The sequence below is a fragment of the Pelecanus crispus genome, chromosome 6 (assembly GCF_030463565.1).
Source record: "Pelecanus crispus isolate bPelCri1 chromosome 6, bPelCri1.pri, whole genome shotgun sequence".
NCBI lineage: Eukaryota > Metazoa > Chordata > Aves > Pelecaniformes > Pelecanidae > Pelecanus > Pelecanus crispus.
This window is the reverse complement of record NC_134648.1, coordinates 49,164,491-49,184,623: the sequence shown is the minus strand read 5'-3', so window position 1 is coordinate 49,184,623 and position 20,133 is coordinate 49,164,491. Positions and strand designations below refer to the sequence as shown.

At 46.2% G+C, this 20,133-nt stretch overlaps 1 protein-coding gene across 6 annotated transcripts in view; it reads right to left on the bottom strand.

Annotated features, from left to right (window-relative positions):
- Positions 1-7,286, bottom strand: part of ADCK1 (aarF domain containing kinase 1) — an 82,010-nt gene extending 74,724 nt beyond the window's left edge. For 5 of the 6 annotated variants that reach the window (XM_075711892.1, XM_075711889.1, XM_075711894.1 and 2 more), the window contains exons 1-2: positions 7,143-7,268; positions 2,634-2,717 (exon numbers count right to left, since the gene is read on the bottom strand). In XM_075711892.1, the coding sequence (XP_075568007.1) occupies positions 2,634-2,717; positions 7,143-7,268 (210 nt within the window). Of the gene's footprint in view, positions 1-2,633; positions 2,718-7,142 lie in introns of all 6 variants that reach the window. The other variant, XM_075711895.1, reaches the window with a different exon arrangement.
- Positions 7,287-20,133: the final 12,847 nt, after the last annotated feature.

The window sequence follows — 20,133 nt, the reverse complement described above, 5'->3', positions numbered from 1 at the left end:
GAGGGGCATTCACATCCTCTTGGCCCTGTCCAGTGACTAACCTTTAGTACCAACTCCAGCGAGGGAACTTCTTAAAAGTCATTCTGAGCTAGTCCAAGACCAACAAAATCAGCTCCCACAGTGTTAAAAGATCTGCAAGGTGGTAAAGCCTTGGTTGCCATCCACTTAGAGCTGCACTGAGATAGAATCATAGAATCATTTAGGTTGGAAAAGACCTTTAAGAGCATCAAGTCCAACCATTAACCTAACACTGCCAAGTCCACCACTAAACCATGTCCCTAAGCACCACATCTACACGTCTTTTAAATACCTCCAGGCATGGCGACTCAACCACTTCCCTGGGCAGCTGGTTCCAATGCTTGACAACCCTTTCCGTAAAGAAATTTTTCCTAATATCCAATCTAAACCTCCCCTGGTGCAACTTGAGCCCATTTCCTCTCACCCTATTGCTTGTTACTTGGGAAAAGAGACTGACACCCACCTCGTTACAACCTCCTTTCAGGTAGTTGTAGCGAGCAATAAGGTCTCCCCTCGGCCTCCTTTTCTCCAGGCTAAACAACCCCAGTTCCCCCAGCTGCTCCTCATAAGACTTGTGCTCTAGACCCTTCACCAGCTTCGCTGCTCTTCTTTGGACATGCTCCAGCACCTCAATGTCTTTCTTGCAGTGAGGGGCCCAAAACTGAACACAGCATTCAAGGCGCAGCCTCACCAGTGCTAAGTACAGGGGGACAATCACTTTCCTAGCCCTGCTGGCCACGCTATTTCTGATACAATAAATAGATAAAGCATTTGGTGTGCAATTGCCCAGGCCCAAAAAATTCTCCCCTGCCAAGCTGCTGCTTTGCTAGCACAAGCACTGCAGGGATGTTGCTGAGGAACCCACAAAGGCTGTCACTGTCAGGCTCAGTGGTGGCCCTCCATAACACCTGCAAACAGCAGGACAGGCCTCCACAGGCCAATAAGTTTTGCTAATTCATGTAATGCCTGCACCTACTTCCTCCTCTCTATCTCCCAACTCATTCCTCTTCATGCAGCCAAAGGCTAGTGCTGGCCATGCCACGGAGTCCTCTTGTGTCACACTGACAAGATGCACTTGCCACTGCCTCTGCCACACACAGAGGTTGACTCGGCTAGTCTTGGCTGCCAAGCAGGGAGAGCACAGCTCTGTGCAGCACCAGGAAACAGGGCTCTTTCTGGCTGCCTGGGACATGAATTGACAAATCATCAAAACCTGCATGACCAAGGTTAATGAAGCCATGGAGAGACATGGCAAAAGGTCAGGAATTTGCAAGGGCTGCTGCAAACTGCTGCCAAATGACAAGCTGTCCACAGCACTGGTAACTCCATAACTTGGGTGTCACTCAAGAAAGTTACAAGCAGCCCTTCTGCAAACCAGGTTTCAAAGGCATGCAGCAGAGACATGGGCAGATGGAAAGTGAAGCTCCAGACTCCAACACATCAATCTTCAGTTTATGCCAGGGCATCAGTGCCACTCACCTGGGCTGAGGAGCTACAGCAGAACAGCTTAGCATCTTTAGACAAGAGAGGATGAGAACAAACCCAAGGAAGCCTCTCTGCAAACTATCCCAAATACCCTGTCGGACTGGATGATCTTAGAGGTCTTTTCCAACCTTAATGATTCTATTCTATTCTCTAAGACCATACTGATGATGATGTGGATTTTCTGCCAGAGGAATACTAAAGCATGCTGGAGTCCAATGCCACTGATTTCTACATGGCCCACGCCATTTCCAGCTTTAGAGTCCCTCCAGCCTGAGAGTCCCTGGAGAGCACCACCCCATGCATTACAACCACACCAGTGGCCTAAATCCTACATGCACTATGAAGAACAATGAGGTTAAAGACTTTACTTCAAACACACTATGCAGACTGGCCTAATTCAGCACAAGCTATTCTCACTCCAAAGAGGCCCTACATGCACTCAGCTAAAACTCAGTGTCACTTACAGCTCAAGTTATTGTAGGGCTGTAGGCTGGAATGAAAGGTGCAGCACAGGACTGACAGGAGCAATAGGGGTCCTTATCTTACTTCTCACTAGAAATGCTTTTTCTATTCATGTTAATTAGTTAACTAAATATCAAAACACAAAAATATGTTTTGCAATGAGATGTACCCTTCTTTGCCCAATTCTGATTTCTTCAGAGATCAAGCCTGATTCATCCGTATTATTTCCCCTCCAACACACTCCTTTTACTTTAATCCCTCAGCCTTCATGTTATGGCCATTACCAACCAATAAGCAGGTTAAGAAACCACCACCAGTCCCCTCCCAGCAGCTGACCTCCATATAACCAGTCTGGGCAGCACAGAACTGGTGACAGATCCCAAACGCATCTTATCCCATACACTGAGAACTTGAATCTCTAATGGATATAAGTGAGCACAGGTTGCATGAAGCTACTCTCGATGAGGGATCTTCTCCATTGGGTGATGCAGGTCCTGCAAGAATCTTATGTAATATGCAGCACGGTTTGCCTCTGCCATTTCCAATTTGGTAGAAGGCATATTGAATTATTAAGCCGACAGCTTGATGGTTTGCTTTACAGCAATGGCTTTGGCAACACACCCGTGCCTTGCAGTTTCCGAGGAACACAGTCCAGTGCTATCACCTACCTGGGATTTGAGGAAGTCATACTCCTCTGATCCGTATGGGACACTCCGAAGGGAGGTGAGGTAGTCATAGGTAATAACTGCTGTCTGCAAATGAAACCAGAAACGTTGAGCAAGCTCTGCAGTTATCTTGGATCACAACAACAAACCTTCTGTTATGGAGAATGTATGTAGCTTATGTTCCAAAGTTTTGGCTCCACAGTGGAGTTTACGGTAACAGACTCATAAGAAATTAAATGAAAAGATTTAAATTTCAGTGAACATTTATAGAAAGCAGTGCAGGGACCTCATTGACATATAGCTATTAAAAATAACCAACACTTGGCACTCCTATACTATCATCTCCCATTTGAGAAGCTCAAAGCATTTTCACAATCTCTGTACAGCACTTTGCACAATGGACTCCCATTTTCTGTCAGCTTCCACAATAAGGTCTGCAGCTAGTAATAGAGGCCATAAAGACCCTGTTTGTGCCCCACCAGTTATCCCATGCTTCATCTTCACACCTCCAACCTGCCTAAGCACACTGGTGCACAGTAAGCTCAGTCTGGGTAAATGGTTCAGCAGGGAGCAGAGCAGCTGAAGACAAGCTCACCGATTAGCACAAGCAGCAGTACTTTTGGGGTTATTCAACTGCACAAAGGACTAGAGGGCTGAAGGGTCAGATACCCAATTACAAAACAATATGGGGATCCAGCTAAAGCTTATTAGCCAGACATAGCCACAGACAATGGAATTAGACTCTTAAGTGCCTTAATGATTTCTGAAAATGAATCTAGGGTATTTCACAATTTTATCGTACAACTAAAGTTCCTCTCTATCCACAGTAAGCAAACAAAACAGAAATACACAGGTCACATTCACAAAGTTTACTTGAGGGGGAGAGAAGGGAATGTATACCTAGATGAACATGTCTACTAACCTGTCACTTGAACGTCAAGATCCTTGCCATAAAGAACCATTTGCATAACTCAGATCTAAAGCCAGATTTCCTCAAACCCCCCTACTGAAGAGGTAGCATCCCATTCTGGGACAGGATACTATCCCCGCCCTTTCACCGCAAATACGCCTAGTAAGGCCATAAAGCACAGTTGATGTAACGTGAAAGCCAGGAAGGCAAGGGGATCAAATCTGGTTTGAGACAAAGTTGCTGGAACTGACAACAGGGAAACAGTCAAAATCTCAGAGATGCATCAAAGAGGGGATCAGTTTGGGAATCAGTTACAGACAGACACACTCCTTCTTTGTGGAGGTTAGGTTCCTCACATTTCCTGTTTTCCAGACTGGAAATTGATTTTTTCAGGCTTTCTTGCCCCTGGTGAACTCAGGAGCCACACAGCTATACAAAGTCACATTCAGAAGAAAAATTTTCAAAGCATCTTCCCAACCTCAAAGAACAACTTTGAAGTGGAGGGAGGTTCAAATCAGCCTTGCATGAAGGCTTGAGTTGGTTCTTATTTTATCTCTCGTCCACGAGGATAATTACCACCTCCAACTTGAAAAGAAGCAGCTAACAGATTGGCCTGTATTACAGAGGAAGAGGGAATTAATAAAGCAGTTGCTAATTACATCATAATCTTAAACACTGAATTTGTATTATGATGATCCTGATAGGCAACCCTGACATTGCCAAATCCCTGCTAGTGTCTTGAGATGTATTCCAGCTACTGCACAGAACGTTCCTTCCATATACCCAAAACAACTGGGATACCCTCAAAGAAATACGGCAAATGCACAATTGCTCTGCAGGTTTCTAATTTTACCAGAACACAGAAACTGTCTGAAACATGATGCTGTCCAAACCACTGACTTCATTCTCATCCAAGACTAGTGCTGTCATTCATGTGTGAGACTGAATCTTGGAGACATAAAAAGACCTACAAGATCAGCCAGTCCATCCCCTTACAAATGCCAGATTACTTCTTTAACTGGTCTTGTATCCAGTCCAGTGTTAAATGTCCCAAAGACTTGGACTTCCACTTTGTATTAATGAATGCTCAACACCTTACACTATTCCACCGCACCGAGACGATCCTCAGATCTCACCAGGTCATGGCACAATGTTCCCTCTGAATAGTTGTCTACGCACTCATAAGCAAGAGTCAGTTCCCTAAACTGAGGCTCAAGAAGACATTTTCTGCTAGTGCACTTCATGAAGTTTCTTAGGAAAGTCTGCAAAGGACTACTGAACCAGTATGCTTAAAATACAAGCAGACTCAAATCTCTCTAATCAAACTCAGATGACATCTGTCCAGAGTCCTGTAGTTCTAGGTCAGGTTTCTTGACCTCCATGTGCTCTTTTCTCCAGGCTTTTGTTTTGTTTTGTTTGCCACACCATAACTTGTCTTGAATTTTTGTGTCTGCTGCTGCTGAACTTAGCTTTTAAGGATTACAGCCTCTTAATTACAACCTGCTTTTGCCTGGCTATGGTCCAATGATTGAATCAAGCATATCCAGATAAGAAGCCTGGGCAGGGCTAGATTGAAGGGCAGACGCTTTAGGTCCACACACATGCCACCAATATCCAAAGTGCCTTGCTTGCCACAGAGTCTCAGCTTTCATTTACAAAAAGAGTAAGCCCAAGAAGCTGAGCTTAGAAATGAACATGTCTAATTGCTCTATTGGCATCACCCACTTTATGGCTAAGGAATGAGAGCAGTCTCAGCTGCTCAGATGAGAGCTGACTTCTGCCTTTCCAACAAGGAGCAGACCCCAAGCTGGGAAGACAGAGGTCACCGATGCAGCAGGACTAAAGGAGCAACCTAACCATATGCAGTCCTATATAGTAGAGGGAACAGAGAATTCAAAGAGACAGAAAATTTGTGTTTGAAAAGTATACAGATACACAGATACAAACACATGCTGCCATGACCTACAGAACACAGAACATCGGCAGCATGGTTTTGGGGGTCACTGCTTGCAGCTATGGGTGCGGAACCCTGTAATGCATTTAAGAGCAGGGCCGGTGAAGTGCTTTACAGCTCCTGACTTGTGACTTCCCTGAAGGCAGAGGACATGAAAGTCAAGCACGTCTTTAGATTTGCCAGCATCTAAAGCACAGAAAACCTCCTTTCCCCTACTTCCTATTAATCAGGAAAGTAATCTCTAACCATCACTCAGAACACAGACCAACTGCACAGCTTCATCACTGCAAAGTTCTCACTTATTTTTGTCTTAAACATAAGATAGCCACAAAAAACACTGGCGTCAAGTAAGATTGAGAAACACTGGTCAAACAGGCAGAACTCAAGGGCAGATTGGAGAGCCCAAACAGCCTGGATAGCAGATTTCTCTCCAGCCACAGTAAGCTGTGTTCCCTCTCCATGCCTCAGTTTCCTGTGCAGAAGGGAGAGAGCTGCTACCTGCCACGACGCAGCACTGCCTTATGGTCAGGGACAGAGCATGAAGCTTAGCACTTATTTGCTAAGAAGGAAAGATTACAGTTTGTATTTCTGCCCTCACCCTTTCAAAATAAACACTAATTTTTCACAATAGTTCATGATGCAGTTTGCACATATGAACAGCACGCCACCTGAGCCAACTCTCAGAGCTTGTTTCTCATTGCATCTGCCCTCAGGAGCTGACTCCCTGCAAAACTCACTAATGAAGCGCTTAAAAGTCATAGAATATGCAGACAGACAGCTGCTTACCACTGGGGATCTGTAAATGATGGAGATCGTGGCCTGAAGTGACAGATGTATAATGCAAGTGAGGTACAGGGAGACTGATACTGCCTCCAGAGTCTCTGCTCTCCTTGTTCCTGGCTGCTCATGGATTCATCAGTGAATATCCTCAAGGAGAAGGCAGCAACCTGTTTGGCTGGCAGTCTCCATTCTCAGGTTTTCTGGAGCGGTGATCAACACAAAGGGTGGAAATAGCGGTGATGCTAGGCAGATGTAAAGTTTATTTTACGAATCTGGAAACCAATCCAATCTCAGAAGTACATCATCTCCCATCCTCACGTTACCGTTGCTTTGAGAATGATCCTCAAAACACCTGCCCTCCTCTCCCCAAAATCTCTCATACTAACGGTCAAAGGGCAATGGCTACTGTAGCATATCAATACAACAACCACGATCCTTAAAACAAAATGTTCCAATGTAAAAAATGGCATATGCAGACAAGATGGTTTGAACTAAGTCACTGTGAAAGATAGCAGGACACTGTACCTAGGTGACTAGCCTTGAAGGGTGGCTGATGAAGATATGGGCCCAAAGCGATCCCTTGCTCTGAAGGTCCCACCCTATCCAGGGAAGCAGAGACAGTTCTCTGCAGCCCAGTATCTCTGTTTCTTCAAAATGTGCAAATGACAGCTCTATTCCTTCTATGCTTTCACCTCTTTTCTCCCCACTGTGTCAACAACTGGAAGAGCTCCCTATTGACCTCTGACTCCTGGAGCCAGCTGCCAAGTGGAAATGCAGAGAGGGAATGCAGGAAATCCCAAGTTCTTGTGAACTCCAATTCCCTTACCCACCTAGGAATCTTCCTGCACATTACTAGGATGAAACTTACTGTGGCAATGGCTCGGCCCACACGAACAACTCCAAAATCATTGGGATCCAGGAACTTGTTGCCATACAGATAGATGCCAGAAGTGGCTGCTGCCAACGAGGCAAGTTTCAAGGCCCTTCGTGCCATGACTGATGAACCCTGCTGAGACACAAAACATCAGCTGTAACATCTGAGAAGGACACAGTGATCCAATGCCTACAGCCCCAAGACCCCTGACAATCCAAGTTTGAAATTGCTCCTTGGCTAATGATGCATTGCTAGCACTGCCCGCAGCCAGGAGCTCAAGCAATCACACAGCAACAAAACGCAAGTTCTGACTCCATTGCTTCTCCTAACTCAACAGTGTCTACAGGCCAAAAACCCAGAAGTAAATCACTGTGCTAGACCTTGGGCACCCACAACGAAACATTTGTTCATGGTTGTCACGACCCAAACTGGACTGCCCAGAGAGAATCATGGAAGTTCTGTGATTCCCTTGCGCTAAATTAAGGTGAAACGACACCAAACAATCGATTAAACACTTTATTGATGGTAAACACCAGCCTGAACTTGGAAAGCGTAACAGGAGGCAACCCACACCAGGAAAGCGCAACGATAGGCAACGTGGGTTCTAATTCAAATACATATAAGAGGAAAGGAAAAGGAAGAAAGACGAGAGAGAGAGAGAGAGAGAGAGGTATCACCACCCTTGGATCCCGCGACGTCAATGGCAAACACAGCAGTCCTCCGGCTGTGGGCATGCTGCTCTTGGAGGGGAGAGCAGCTCTCGGAGGTGGGGGAGGCAGGCCCAGAGCAGCAGCAGCGCGGGGTCCTCCAGGGGTGGGGGTGCGCACGTGGCTCCTCGGAGTTGTGTCTTTTATAGGCCAGTCCCCGCCTCTAGTCTTACCCCGCTTGGGGCTTGTTCCAGAATGTTCTTCATCTTCTGCACAGGCGCCACTGTGGGGGGGGTGGTCACGAGGGGTCTTTTGGGTGGTCGTGAGCCCCTTCCTCAAGGGGAACTGCACATCCAAGAACTGCACATCCTCCGATACGCCTCCTGGCTCCGCACCAATCGGTTTCTCTCCTGTGGGGCTATGCAGACCCCAGTTTATCCCTATGCAGACCTTAAGTTGCCTCACCACAATGTTTGAGACATTAGCTCTTTCAGTCTCTCACAATGGTCCCAAAGGCTCTACAAGGAGAAACAACAGATAGACAGAGAGACAAGGGAGCACGTGCTCACCAGAAGTCAGTTCCGATCACAGCAATAGGCCACCTCTTCACAGCAAATGTTTTGAAGCTATCACAGCATAGGCAGATTCCAAGGGGACAACAGAAGATATAAACAAGCAGGGTTTAAAAAGAGCTTTTGCAACACCAAGAACACCCAAAACTTGTTGGAAACTCTGCCAGACTAGTTGTGAAAGTGCCTCCCTGCTGATGAATGGTGGGAGAAGAGGCGATGTATCCCTGGAGCCTGCGGGCAACTCCAGCAGCCGGTGGCAGACAGCCCCATACAACGCTGGGGGTGAGGGACCTGATCAGAGTGACCAAGCAAGGCTTGTTTTCTCATCATCACCGTCCCGTTCCAGTGCCAGGCAGGGACTACAGTGGCAGAACGGACATCTGCAGGAATCAACAGCCTAATCCTGGCTCTGTCACAGGCCCAGCACAGGCCTGGAGTGAGACACTTCTCGCTCACTTTTTCTCTGGAAGACGAGGGTGGGGAACAAATGCATTTCCCACACTAAGCACTTTGCACCACTGCATTCATTGCTTACAGGATATAAAGTAGCATAAACATGTGATTCATTACATGTGATATACCTATTACGATTCTTTATGTCACTTTAGAGGATTGAGACACGAACAAAACCTCAACAAATCAGGTAAATTTTTCTTTCCTTTCCCTTTGGCTGGTATTGGATAGAAAATATGATTGACCATTCTTGCTGCTTACACCACAAATCAAGAGGCATGGTTCACCTACTCTGCAAGCACTCAAGAGCACCCTTGACAGAGCGCAGGCTTTTACCCGATCAAGATGGAGTCCTCTAATCCTCCTACTCTTAGACTTGATTGAGAAACTTTCCTAATTCTCTCTGCAAACCTTTAGCAGGGTCAGTCTGGCTCGTGCCTTTTCTCTTGGAAGCCTTGTAACCAAAAAACACATGCAGTGACACAGGTCAAGACTTTGAAAAACAGTTCACAAGAACACAATCAGCGAAATAGGCTAATATAACACAAGAGACCTCTGTACATGAACCTTAGCTAAACTTTATTATTTCCTTTTATTTCCTTACAAGCCCTAGGTAACTTGGAGGCAGAAAAGCCAAGGTATGTTCTGCCAGCGCCAGTCAGAGCTGCCTGCAGCACCCCAGCTCCTGGGTAGCTGGCTGATCAGGACTCCTCTGAACCTACAATCAAATTCAAGAGAAAATAAACCTGGCCCCTTGACTGCAGCCAAATGAACACGCACTTCCCAAACAGAAGCTGCCCTCCTCCCCCTGCCTCACTGGAACTCTAGACATTTTGGGGCTTCTGCCAGGAGGACTGATGTCTTTTGTACAGAAATCTCTTGTATCCTCTGTCACGTTCAACATTTTCTGCAGTGTTTTAATTAAACCATTTCTGCTCCTTGCACGTTTTTGTAAATTTCATTTATTGGAAAGTGAAAGGTGCAAACAGTGTCATTTTTTTAACACAGAAAATATGCCTTTTTTTTCATTATTTTTTCTTTCACCTTCTTTATTACTAAAAGAACATTTGCTTGAAAGCAGGATGCAAGTCCATCTGTTCCTACACCTTATTCCTACCTGAAGCTATAATCTGCAGTTCGTGACATCACATCTATTGCCATAACCGCCAGCTGCATGTCACAAACAGAGGATGGGAACTTTAGGTAGCAAATAAACAGGCAGAGCAGCTGAGCTCCGCAGCAACAAAGTTCCTGCTTTCATACTTAACGCGTTGTACCAATAAAAAGGGAAGAAGTAAAACCCCTCCAATATAAGGTACTGAAATGGCATTGTCAGAAATCGATTGTATTTCAAAGTTGTGCGTAAGGTGTCGAGGAGCCTTTTCCATGTAAATGAGCCGTTACAACACCCCCAGGGGCACCTCAAAGGCCCTGTCAGCTGTGAAACACGCCTCACATGTCGCTGCCTCTCCTTGTTAAGGCCTGCGTTGATGAACCTCCTCCCGCTCTTCGCTCGCCCAGGTGAGCCGGCTGCTCCGACTTTCGCACGACTCCGCACGCGTGAGGCGCCCTTCCCTTGCAGCCGGGCGCCATGCCTCTCCCAATCCCCCTCGGGGGCGCCGGGACGGACGGGAGGTGACCGGTTTTCCCCCAGAGCCCCGGCGGTGACTCCCCGCGGCGCGGGGCGCGGCAGGCGGCGCTGAGCGCCCAACGGGGCCCATTCGGCCCCAGAGCCCGCGGCCGCCGCCGCAGCAGCGCGGCCCGAGGTCTCCCGTGAAGGACACGCGGGGCCGGCTCCGGCTGCTCTCGGTTCTCCCTCAGGCGTGCCGTGCCGTGCCGTGCCGTGCCGTGCCTCCCGGAGCAGCGCCCGCGCCGCCCCCGCCGTCGGAAACAACCCCGGCCCCGCCGAGCCCTGCGGCAACCGGGCCTCCGCCCCGCGGCCTGCGCCCGCGGCGGCAACCGCTGCCTGGGCCCGGGCCCCCCCGCCCGGCGGCACCAGCCGGGGCGCGGAGGGGCCGAACGGGGCTGAGGCGCCCGAAGCCGCAGCGGGAGTCCGGGTCCCTCCCCAGCCGCCGGCAGCGCGTCGGCCCCTCCGCCGGCCCACGGAGCCGGCACTTACCGCCGAGCCGGCACCGCGGCACTTCAACTTCCGCGCGCCCGGCCGCCAGCTCCCCCTCCGCCTCGCACATGGTACGGTCCTGCCCCGCGCGGCATGCTGGGACACGTAGTCTCCGGCTGCGGCCGCTCGGAGCGGCGGGGGCGCGGCGGGACTGCGAGGGGCGGCCCCTGGGCGAGCCCACCGGGGAGCGGCGGGGGGGCAGCCGGGCGGGCGCTGCGCACCGGCGGCCCCCGGGCTGCTGTAACGCCTCTGCCCCAGCTGGAGGGGTGCGCGCTGCTCCCCTCGTACTTGGAAAAGAGGAGGTGGACAGGCAGCACCCTCCGGTTCAGCGTACAACAGGGTAGCACAATCTCTGCTTTATCAGTGGGGCTCCCAACCTGGCACAGGTGCCCAGAAAAGCCATCTTCTCTGCTTTTAAAAAAATCTCAGACTTTATGATATTTTAATTGGTTTGCAATGTTTGCTCACTGAAAGCCCTGCAGCAGGGAGAAGATGTGTATATATGTATGTGTAGATACATACATATATCAGAAGTCATGAGATAGAGTAGAAATACTAAAAGCAGATTCCCTTTCCACACCTACGAGAGCTGCTGGAGGGGCAGTGATGCTTTATCAACCAGCAATCAGAACTGCTCTTCAGTGAAGGGGGTGGGTTTGGCCAGGGCACTACGAACATTTGACCTTGTGAGCGGCTATTGCAAGACATCAGGAGTGGGTGCGAGCACAGTCACCTATGCAGCCGCAGCACGCAGGCTGGCAACGCCGCATCTGTTCCCGGTGCTAAGGGAGCGCTCTCACCGGAGTGCTTCTGGCAACAGAACACTTTTGCCCTGCTCCTGTTGAACACGAAGCAACGTTTTCCATCATGTGGTCGGATCCTCAAGCAGCGTGAATTGATAGCGTAAACTACACAGCTATACTTAGTTGCTATCATTCGGTGAAATGCACAGCTGGCTGCCTAATATCAGCTTACATTTAAGGGTATAATTCCAAAGGCCAAAGAGATGTGTATCATAAATATCTCAGAAACTGCTGCTCTCCATCCAAGAGAATGATCCAGTACAACAACTGTGTTCATCAAGAATAAAAGAGCTGTTGGCAACAAGGAAAATAATTGCAGAATGAAGAAAAAAAGCTTTCTCTGCAGCTAACCTTTAGCTTATTGCTAAGAAATGAAAATGATAATATTTTATTGTATTCAAGGTTCAATGCAAAGCCAATCTCTTCACCAAAGTCTTCTTGCAATAAAGATTACGATAAAAGAGAAAAAGAACAAAGCAGAGAATGAAAAAAATGTTGCTGAATCATCATAAATATTGTAAGAGATTCATGTTCCCTGGAGCAAATACCTAGTTTGATAGTCACTCACTTGAAACTTAGCATTTCTGGTTGAACTTTTCTCCTATTGCGAAAAGAAGGAAACTCCATGTTGGCTTTGAGTCAGTATCTTTCTGATAAAGAGAACCTGCAATTCAGCAACACCAAGAAACCCATAGTAGAAAATTGTATTTGGGACAGAGTTAAGAACACAGCTACCACAATTAATCCTTAATACATTAAAAGGATGCCAGAGACCAAAACCAGAATAAGACCAAAAAGATCTTAATAATACTTTGAGAGTTAAAGTTTCCAGCAGGATTCAGAAAACACTGAAACAAATCCAGGAAAGCATCACCACACTGTGTTTCCATTCATATTTGCAAGGATACAGTTGCACCCAAAAAGGTAGAGACAAGGCAAAAAGGGATCTAGAAACACTCAGATTATGAAGAAAAAGGTCTCAGCTTCCAGAAGAAGGAGTAATAAACCAGGACATTGTGCTCAAGGAAGGATCCTGATGACCAGCCTCTCTTCCAGGACAGCCAGGTTTTTCATCCAAGCCCCTGCGAAAAGTGCTGTAAAGGTAACCTGTCCACCTTCTCCTTGGCTGTGGGACAGTGGTATATTAAAGGTTTTCCTAAAAGATCAAAATAATATTGGGAATACTTGCTGGGTACCCCTTTTGTTTCCATCTGGCTTCATTTTGTTTTCCCTACTTGTGCCCTGCGGCAGACATTAACATAAATGCCTGCACAAGGTGGGCTTCCTGACAAAGCAGCTACAAGTTATAAAGGGCAGAGTTAAGGGTGATTACCCTGCCAGCACACTGAGGATAGAGGGCCCACATGGCCAGTTGCTGCATCAGCCGTATGATGGCAAAACTGGCTACAATCCCATAAGTTTCTTTCCCTTCTTGGACAGATGGGAGGTTTTGAACTGATGGGAGTGCAGTGAAGCATCCCAGCTTAGTCTTGGACCATTACAAATTGTGTAGGAAAGACTACTTGCTGGAAGGAAGCTTTACAGTTTAGAGGGTGATGTTAAAAGAGGAAGAAAATAAAAAGTGAGGGAGAGGTGCACATGATGTACCACTGAGAAAATGAGGGAGAAATGAGTGCAGGCTGAACATGAAGTAACCAGTCTGAATCACAGAATAAAATAAACTTAGAAATATGGGGAAAAGATCTACTCCTCTATCTACTACAGCCTGTGGAAGTTTTGCTATAGATTTCTGTGTTTGCAAATTCACAACCTCCATGGCTCAAGCTGACACTGGGTGTAATAGTGGGGTATCCATTTAAAGCTACTGTGCTACTGCATATAAAAATCAAAAATAGGGACTGTAACCTCAGCACAACCACTGATTCCTGATCACAGGTCAGTGCTTCTGCCCGGGATGCTTAAGACTGCAGCCCAAGCTATCAATCCCCTGCTTCAACCACTAGATCAGACTCGTTGGCAAAGCTCCCAGCAAAGGGAGCGGGGTCAGTATCTGATTTTTGTTGGCCTCTCCTGGAAAAGCTATGGGAGGTTGCTTCAGATTAATTCTGTTCCTTGCAGCTTTCAGTTAAACAGGCTGACGCTGGGTTTGCTGCAGAGAGGGGAGCAAGAAAAAGAGGCTTTTGTAGTATAACAATGCCGTGTGCCGATGTGCAGTGGGCAATTATGTAACCAATGCTAAAGCTTTCTATAATTAGAACAAGCACCTAGTTAGTGATCAGAGCTCTTTTGTGTGAGCCTGCACGGGGGTATGCAAGAAAGAGCTTGGCTCAAAAGAAAGATGCTGGCTTGATTTCCCTTTCCCTTTCAACTGGTGAATAAATTAAATCTCAGATTACCCCAAATTGCTGTGAAAGACGAAAAGTGAAGAGCATTTCCTTTTCATTCTTGTTGAAGACATTTGCATCCCAGGTGTGAATCTCATGAAATGCAGAAACAAACCCAAAGACTCAGGCCTCTCTGTCCCAAGCACCAGAGTGGGAAGAGCAGTCAGGCTGCCTGAATAGAAGACGGGTCAGTACCAGCTCTCCCTACTGGGAATCAACCTCTTTTTTAGATTCCCTTTGATGAAAACCATGTAAAGATATCTGGAAAGTCTCACTGATACCAGACGTTCCTCAGGTACAGGAGGAGGCATGGGAAAAGAGATCAAAACAGTCCCAGAAAGCAGGTGATCCTATGATTTTGTGCACCCAGAGAACTAGCTTAACAAGAAGACGTGAAAAGGTACAGCGAGAAATTGCTACCAGTGCAGTGGGAAGAACAGCTTGACCCAGCAGATCCTTCTTCACTCTTCTGAACTGTCCTGCCATTCTGTGGATGGTCAGCAACAGAAATACTGAGGCAGATCCGTCTTCTGCAGCTATAAACAAGTTCAGCTCTAAAAGTCACTGTAGCAATGCCAATTTATACAAGTTGAAGATCTGGCTAGTGGGATCTCTGCTGCTAGAGATCTGTATTTATGAAATATTTTCTGAATCTTTTCTGGTTAGTTCAGGTCACCAGAAGAAATATTACAAATACCTCTGTGTAAGGGTTGACAGATGTGCAAATCAACATGGAGGACAGGAAGCAAAACAACCTACCTGGAGCTAATTCCAGAAGATAGCTTAACATACTCCACAGTTCTCCTGCTAGGCCAAACCCACCCATGTTCTTGGTCCAACTTAAAATGGAGACTGGCAGATTTTGTCTATCAGCAACGGAGAGCTCAGAACTGACTCTGGGAGCCATCCCATTTATAATAGGATCTTCTTACTGATCGTATTGTACAGAGCCGATATTTGGATAAGACAGCTCTTGAAAGAAACATGTCCATTGCCCCAGATCAGTCAGTGCCTTCGAGTCAGTAGTGGCCAATGCCTCAATGTGACAACAGAACGTGACGTGCTGTTTGGAGAGCTGTGCTTTAGGTGAGCTGCAAAATCCACTTCTACTAGTATTTTGTTCCTCCAAGGCCTCTGCTCAACCTTGTTGCCCAGTATCAGTTTAGACAATCACACACCACCTCCATACCCCCCTCTCATCATTTCCGTTAGCAAAAAAATTCCCCATCTCTTTGTTTGCTAAAACTGTTGGTGGCTAAAGGATCCTCCACTTCTTCTTGCAGGTCATTGGGAAGTGTCAGTGGGCCACCATGTCCTGTGTTAAAAGAAGACATTTATCAGCTGGGAGTGGAAACGGTCTCAAAACACCCTGGAGTCTGGAAGGTGTTAGAGAAGTACACAAAATTATTTTTGCCTATCTGAGAAAGTTTACTGTTCTACAAAGTATAGCAAATAATAGAAATTAAACCTTTCAGTCATTCCAGGTAATACAGACATGGCTTGAAGAATTTAAAGATTTTTACAAAAGCACTAATAGACCTTCTGATCTTTTCCCCCCAGCTATAATTATTCCTTCTGAATGCTGCCTGTAACCCCTAAGGGAATGTGAAATGCAGGGATTGCTGATGTGGCTGAACCTTTCCACCTAGGTAAATCTCTTCTTTTTCACTGTTTAGCATCTTACCTGTGGCATAATTTATCCCTTGAGTTAAGAAGTGTCATTTATTTTGATCATTTTTCTCCCACAATGTGCAGTGACTGTTAGGCATACAGATATCTGATATTAACAATAGCTTGTTCCATTACTTTATATTGTCATCTTCATTTGTTACAAGATATTTCATGAACCATTTAATTCTGCATTTGCAAATGTGAAAAGTGCTGAAGTAGATAAAAAAGGTGCAGAGGATTTAACAGCCTAAATCTAGCCCAAAAGACTCCTTGGAATGCATCAGAAATATGTTCTCAAAACCAGTTGTGGTATTTGCAGCAAACTAAAAATGTCCCTGCTGGCAGCCATGCCAAGGATTAACTCCTGTGCAGAGACCGAACTCCTTACTCACTCACAGGTGTACTTGGGAAAAGTGGTGTATGTGGAGACCTGATAGCATTACTGTCCAGTAATGTTAAGCAAAAAACATCATGGTAAAAACAAAAAGGAACTCATCCTTCCTTCTTAGAGACAGATTTATATTTGGGGAAAATGTGTTTAAGGATCTCGGAACCATTCCTTGCCTAATGTTTCCTCCAGCTTTGCCACAGCTGGCATCTTTGAACCATTACCAGGTCTGGTTCAGAAAAAATCCAGATCTAGGAGATATGTGAAGATGTACAGAGATTATCAATTCACAGAGCCACAAGAGAATATTAACTTTTCTTGTCTGATGCTGTATATGTTGTGGGACATTAAACTTCACCTGGCTATTCCTGTATGGGCCCTTGTTGCTCAGGCCTATAATAATGAAAGCGTCTCTTCCCAAGAGACTTCAGCTTTGATTAAAAGATAACAAGGGATGGAAAAGTGAGCACTCCCCACAGCTTTCCAAAGGTTAATCACTCTCATTGTTAAATATTTCTGCCTAATTTCTCATTTGAATTTCCTTAATTTCAACTTCCAGTCACTGGTTCTTGTTTTGCCTTCCTCTATGAGATTAAAGAGTACTTTCAGATCTTGCATTTCTAACTTGTACAGGTACACACACGTGATGATCAAATCTCTTCTCAATCTTTTTATAATGAGCAAAACATGCTAAATGTTTAATTTGTTCACTCAGATCATTTGTCCTTGTAATGTAATTGAGAATAAGTACAGATAAATGGAGTTCACCTCATTCTAATCTGGCAAATTTACCTCTTAAAAGTTCACCACAAAACAAGTTTACTTATTTCCCCTACACTTCAAATTAACACTGGCTTTATATTATCTTTGTAGTCTTCTAACCCTCTCCAATCTTCCAGAATCATTTTAAAAGCTTGAACACCAGGACAACACAGAGTCCCTCTACAGTTCACCATGTCCCTAGTTCTACATCCATGGGCTGCACGAGGCTTTTTGTGACTTCATAGCACAATAAATTCATGCTAATCTCATAACCTTCCTGGATCTCTACCCATGTAGTGTATGTCTTCAGGTGTTGCACAGTGCTAATTCTTTAATTAAAACGTCATGACAAGCAGAAGACAGAAGTAATGGGAGGTGTACCAGGTCATGTTCAAGGACAACTATGTGAGTAATTTATTTCTTTGGTCTGGTGGCTAATCTAACACAAGAACTAAATTGTTTTCTCACTTCAAGAAGAAAATTGGAAAAAAACCCCACAAACAAACCAAAACACAATTCTACATGGGGAAAAAAAAAAAAGTATTAGATCAGAAATTAAACACATTCTGTTTTAAAGAATTTTCCCACTTTCAAAAAAGTAAGCACATTCAGCCTATACTTGGCCAACAAACATTGCTTTACAACAAAGTTGGAATGGTCCATTTTGAAAATGTTGAAAGAGATTCAAACTTCCCAAACTTCCCACAGTTTTTGAGGTTTTTTTTTTAACCCCAGTGAACATTTTTGACCAGTTAAACCACGTATATAAGCATTTTCTAGGTAATAGGTAATGCAGGGCAGGGATGAGAAGTTATTCACAGCTGGATTAGCAGCACGTGAATAAAAGACCATGATACGTTTACTGAGCCATACGGGTTTGAATAAGCTTGCACAGCCCCTTTGTACCATATGGTCCCCTCTATCCAGTGCTAAGAGCCTTACATATTCACAAACTCAAAATTAGCCAACTCAGACATCAAAATTAAACAAAAAAGAAATTAAAGAGGTTCAAGGGGATGAAAATGAAGTATTAAAAAGAACCAGTGTTGCTTCTAGCCAGCCAGCTATAAACATCTGCAAGCACAAACAGGTCACTGTCTGCAAAGAGAAAGCAACTGCACAGTTCTAAGAATAAGCCATGAGGCTGAGGATACCAAAGGAGCATCTCTCTAGTGCAGGAGCTGTAGCATATTGCTCACCTACAATTTTACCTTCTAAACAATAATTTTATATTGTGGCTGTCATGTAAAGTGTGTTGCAAAATGGCTCACAAAGTTGCATATTTACCATACAGCATTAACTAATGCATCACAGCAAAGGAAGAAGGAGAAACGTTGAAGTAGGAGGGAGAAAAGGTAATTTTTCAGCTGAGGCTGGTGTAACAGCTGGAGACAGAGATGATGGCAACTTCTGACGGCGAGAGGAGGCTCCTGAATCAGGAGGCAATATTGCCAGATGTGACAACAGCAATTCTGTTGCTAAATGACTGACAGAAATGGGTTGGAGAGATGATGGATGAGTTTTGCTCAGGAAAATTATTGATAAACGATATATGTCAAAGTCTTGTATCTTTAGCTTGGTCTAAAGTGCTCATAAGAGGCCAGCTGTCTCGGAGAGAAGGGGAATTATCTGTCATTCATAGAGGCGATGACAGAGCTGCTGTCACCACAATGCAAAGCCGAAGACCGATTCCCGCTGGAGACGACAAGAGTTTTGGCATAGCAAGACAGCAACAGGCCTGTCCTTACCCTCCTCCAAATCTCCCCCCCCAAGAAATTGTAGCAGATTAATTTAGTCTGCAGGACTAGGCTGTCCTGCACATTAGAAGATAGTAAGACAGACAAAATTACTAGAAGACCGCAAGACAGACATTTAGTCTGCCTTAGAGTCTTCCTGCCTCATACAGTATGATTTTTTTAATTTCTAATAAAAGCTGTGTTTGTTTCTTACGTGTTCTACCCTTTTCTTCTCTAGCCAGCATCTGTGGCTCTTCTAGATGAACTAACTATACCTAGCACATGGGACTCTTCTCCCTTTGATTCACTAGATTCTAACATAATGATAGTAGTTACTATTTAATAACTAAGTTTCTTGTTTATATATATGGTGCCATATACCACCACTTCAAAATGAATAGCAACTTATCCATGTAAAGTTCCACCTAGTTCCCACCACAATTCCTTGGGAAGTATTTTTCCCTATTCCACATTTTAACTATAAAGAGTGCATCTCTTGGCTCGATTTAAAAAAACTTCTATGTAACATATGGATGCCCACTACACAAATACAGTACAACTCCTGGCATTTAATACACAATTTTTTATTTTAAATCAATGTATTTTCACAGCACTTTCAATCTCTCTTCTTCCCTTCTCTCTCATGTCCCAATTCAATGATAACTAAGTAGCAGATATCAGAATAAGAAATTTTATTCCAATCCATTTGCTCTCTTATTTTCTCATTTTTACCTGGACACCTTCAGCGGGATGAGCCATAAAGTTACAGAACTTGTTGGAAACCATCTGAATAGACAGCCTATTGTACTGAACAACCCCCTTTCCCTTTTTCTTCCAGTTGCGCCTCAGAGATCTGTCCTGCTCTTGCGTTTCTGGTGCAGCCTTGCCGGGATTGTGCCGCTGAATTTGGGCTTCCGTTGGGCCCAAATCCTCTGCCCAAGTTTGCCGAGGCCGCAGTGCCCGGGGCGGTACCCGAGCGGGACACACACGCAGCACGGGAGACACCGTGCGTGTCGGCTGGGGGGTCACTAGGCTGTGGCCGTCAGGCGGCAGATCTGGGCCCGGCGTGGCGGGCACCGCGGCAGCCCGGGGGTGGCTGCCGGGCCCGGGGGTGGCTGCGGCCTGCCGCACCCCACACCTCGCAGCGGCCTGGAGGCCAGCCCGCACGGACGCAGCTGTCCGCCGCAATCCTGGGCGCCCTGAGTCGGCCCTAAAGAGGGCGAATGCCCTGAGGGCCGCCCCGTCCGTCCGTCGGAAAGGCCGCTCCGCCCGAAGGCGCAGCCCGAGGCCCTGCCCTGCCCTGCCCTGCCCTGCCGGCGGCGCCCCCGGAACCCCGCTCGGCGCCGCTGGGGGGGACAAACGACATCTCCCAGGACGCCTCGCGGTCTGTGCGCATGCGCGCGGTCACGTTACCGGTAACGTCACACAGACTACAATTCCCAGCGAGCCGCTGCGCGGCGTGGCGCATGCGCAACGGCTGCCGCCTCCC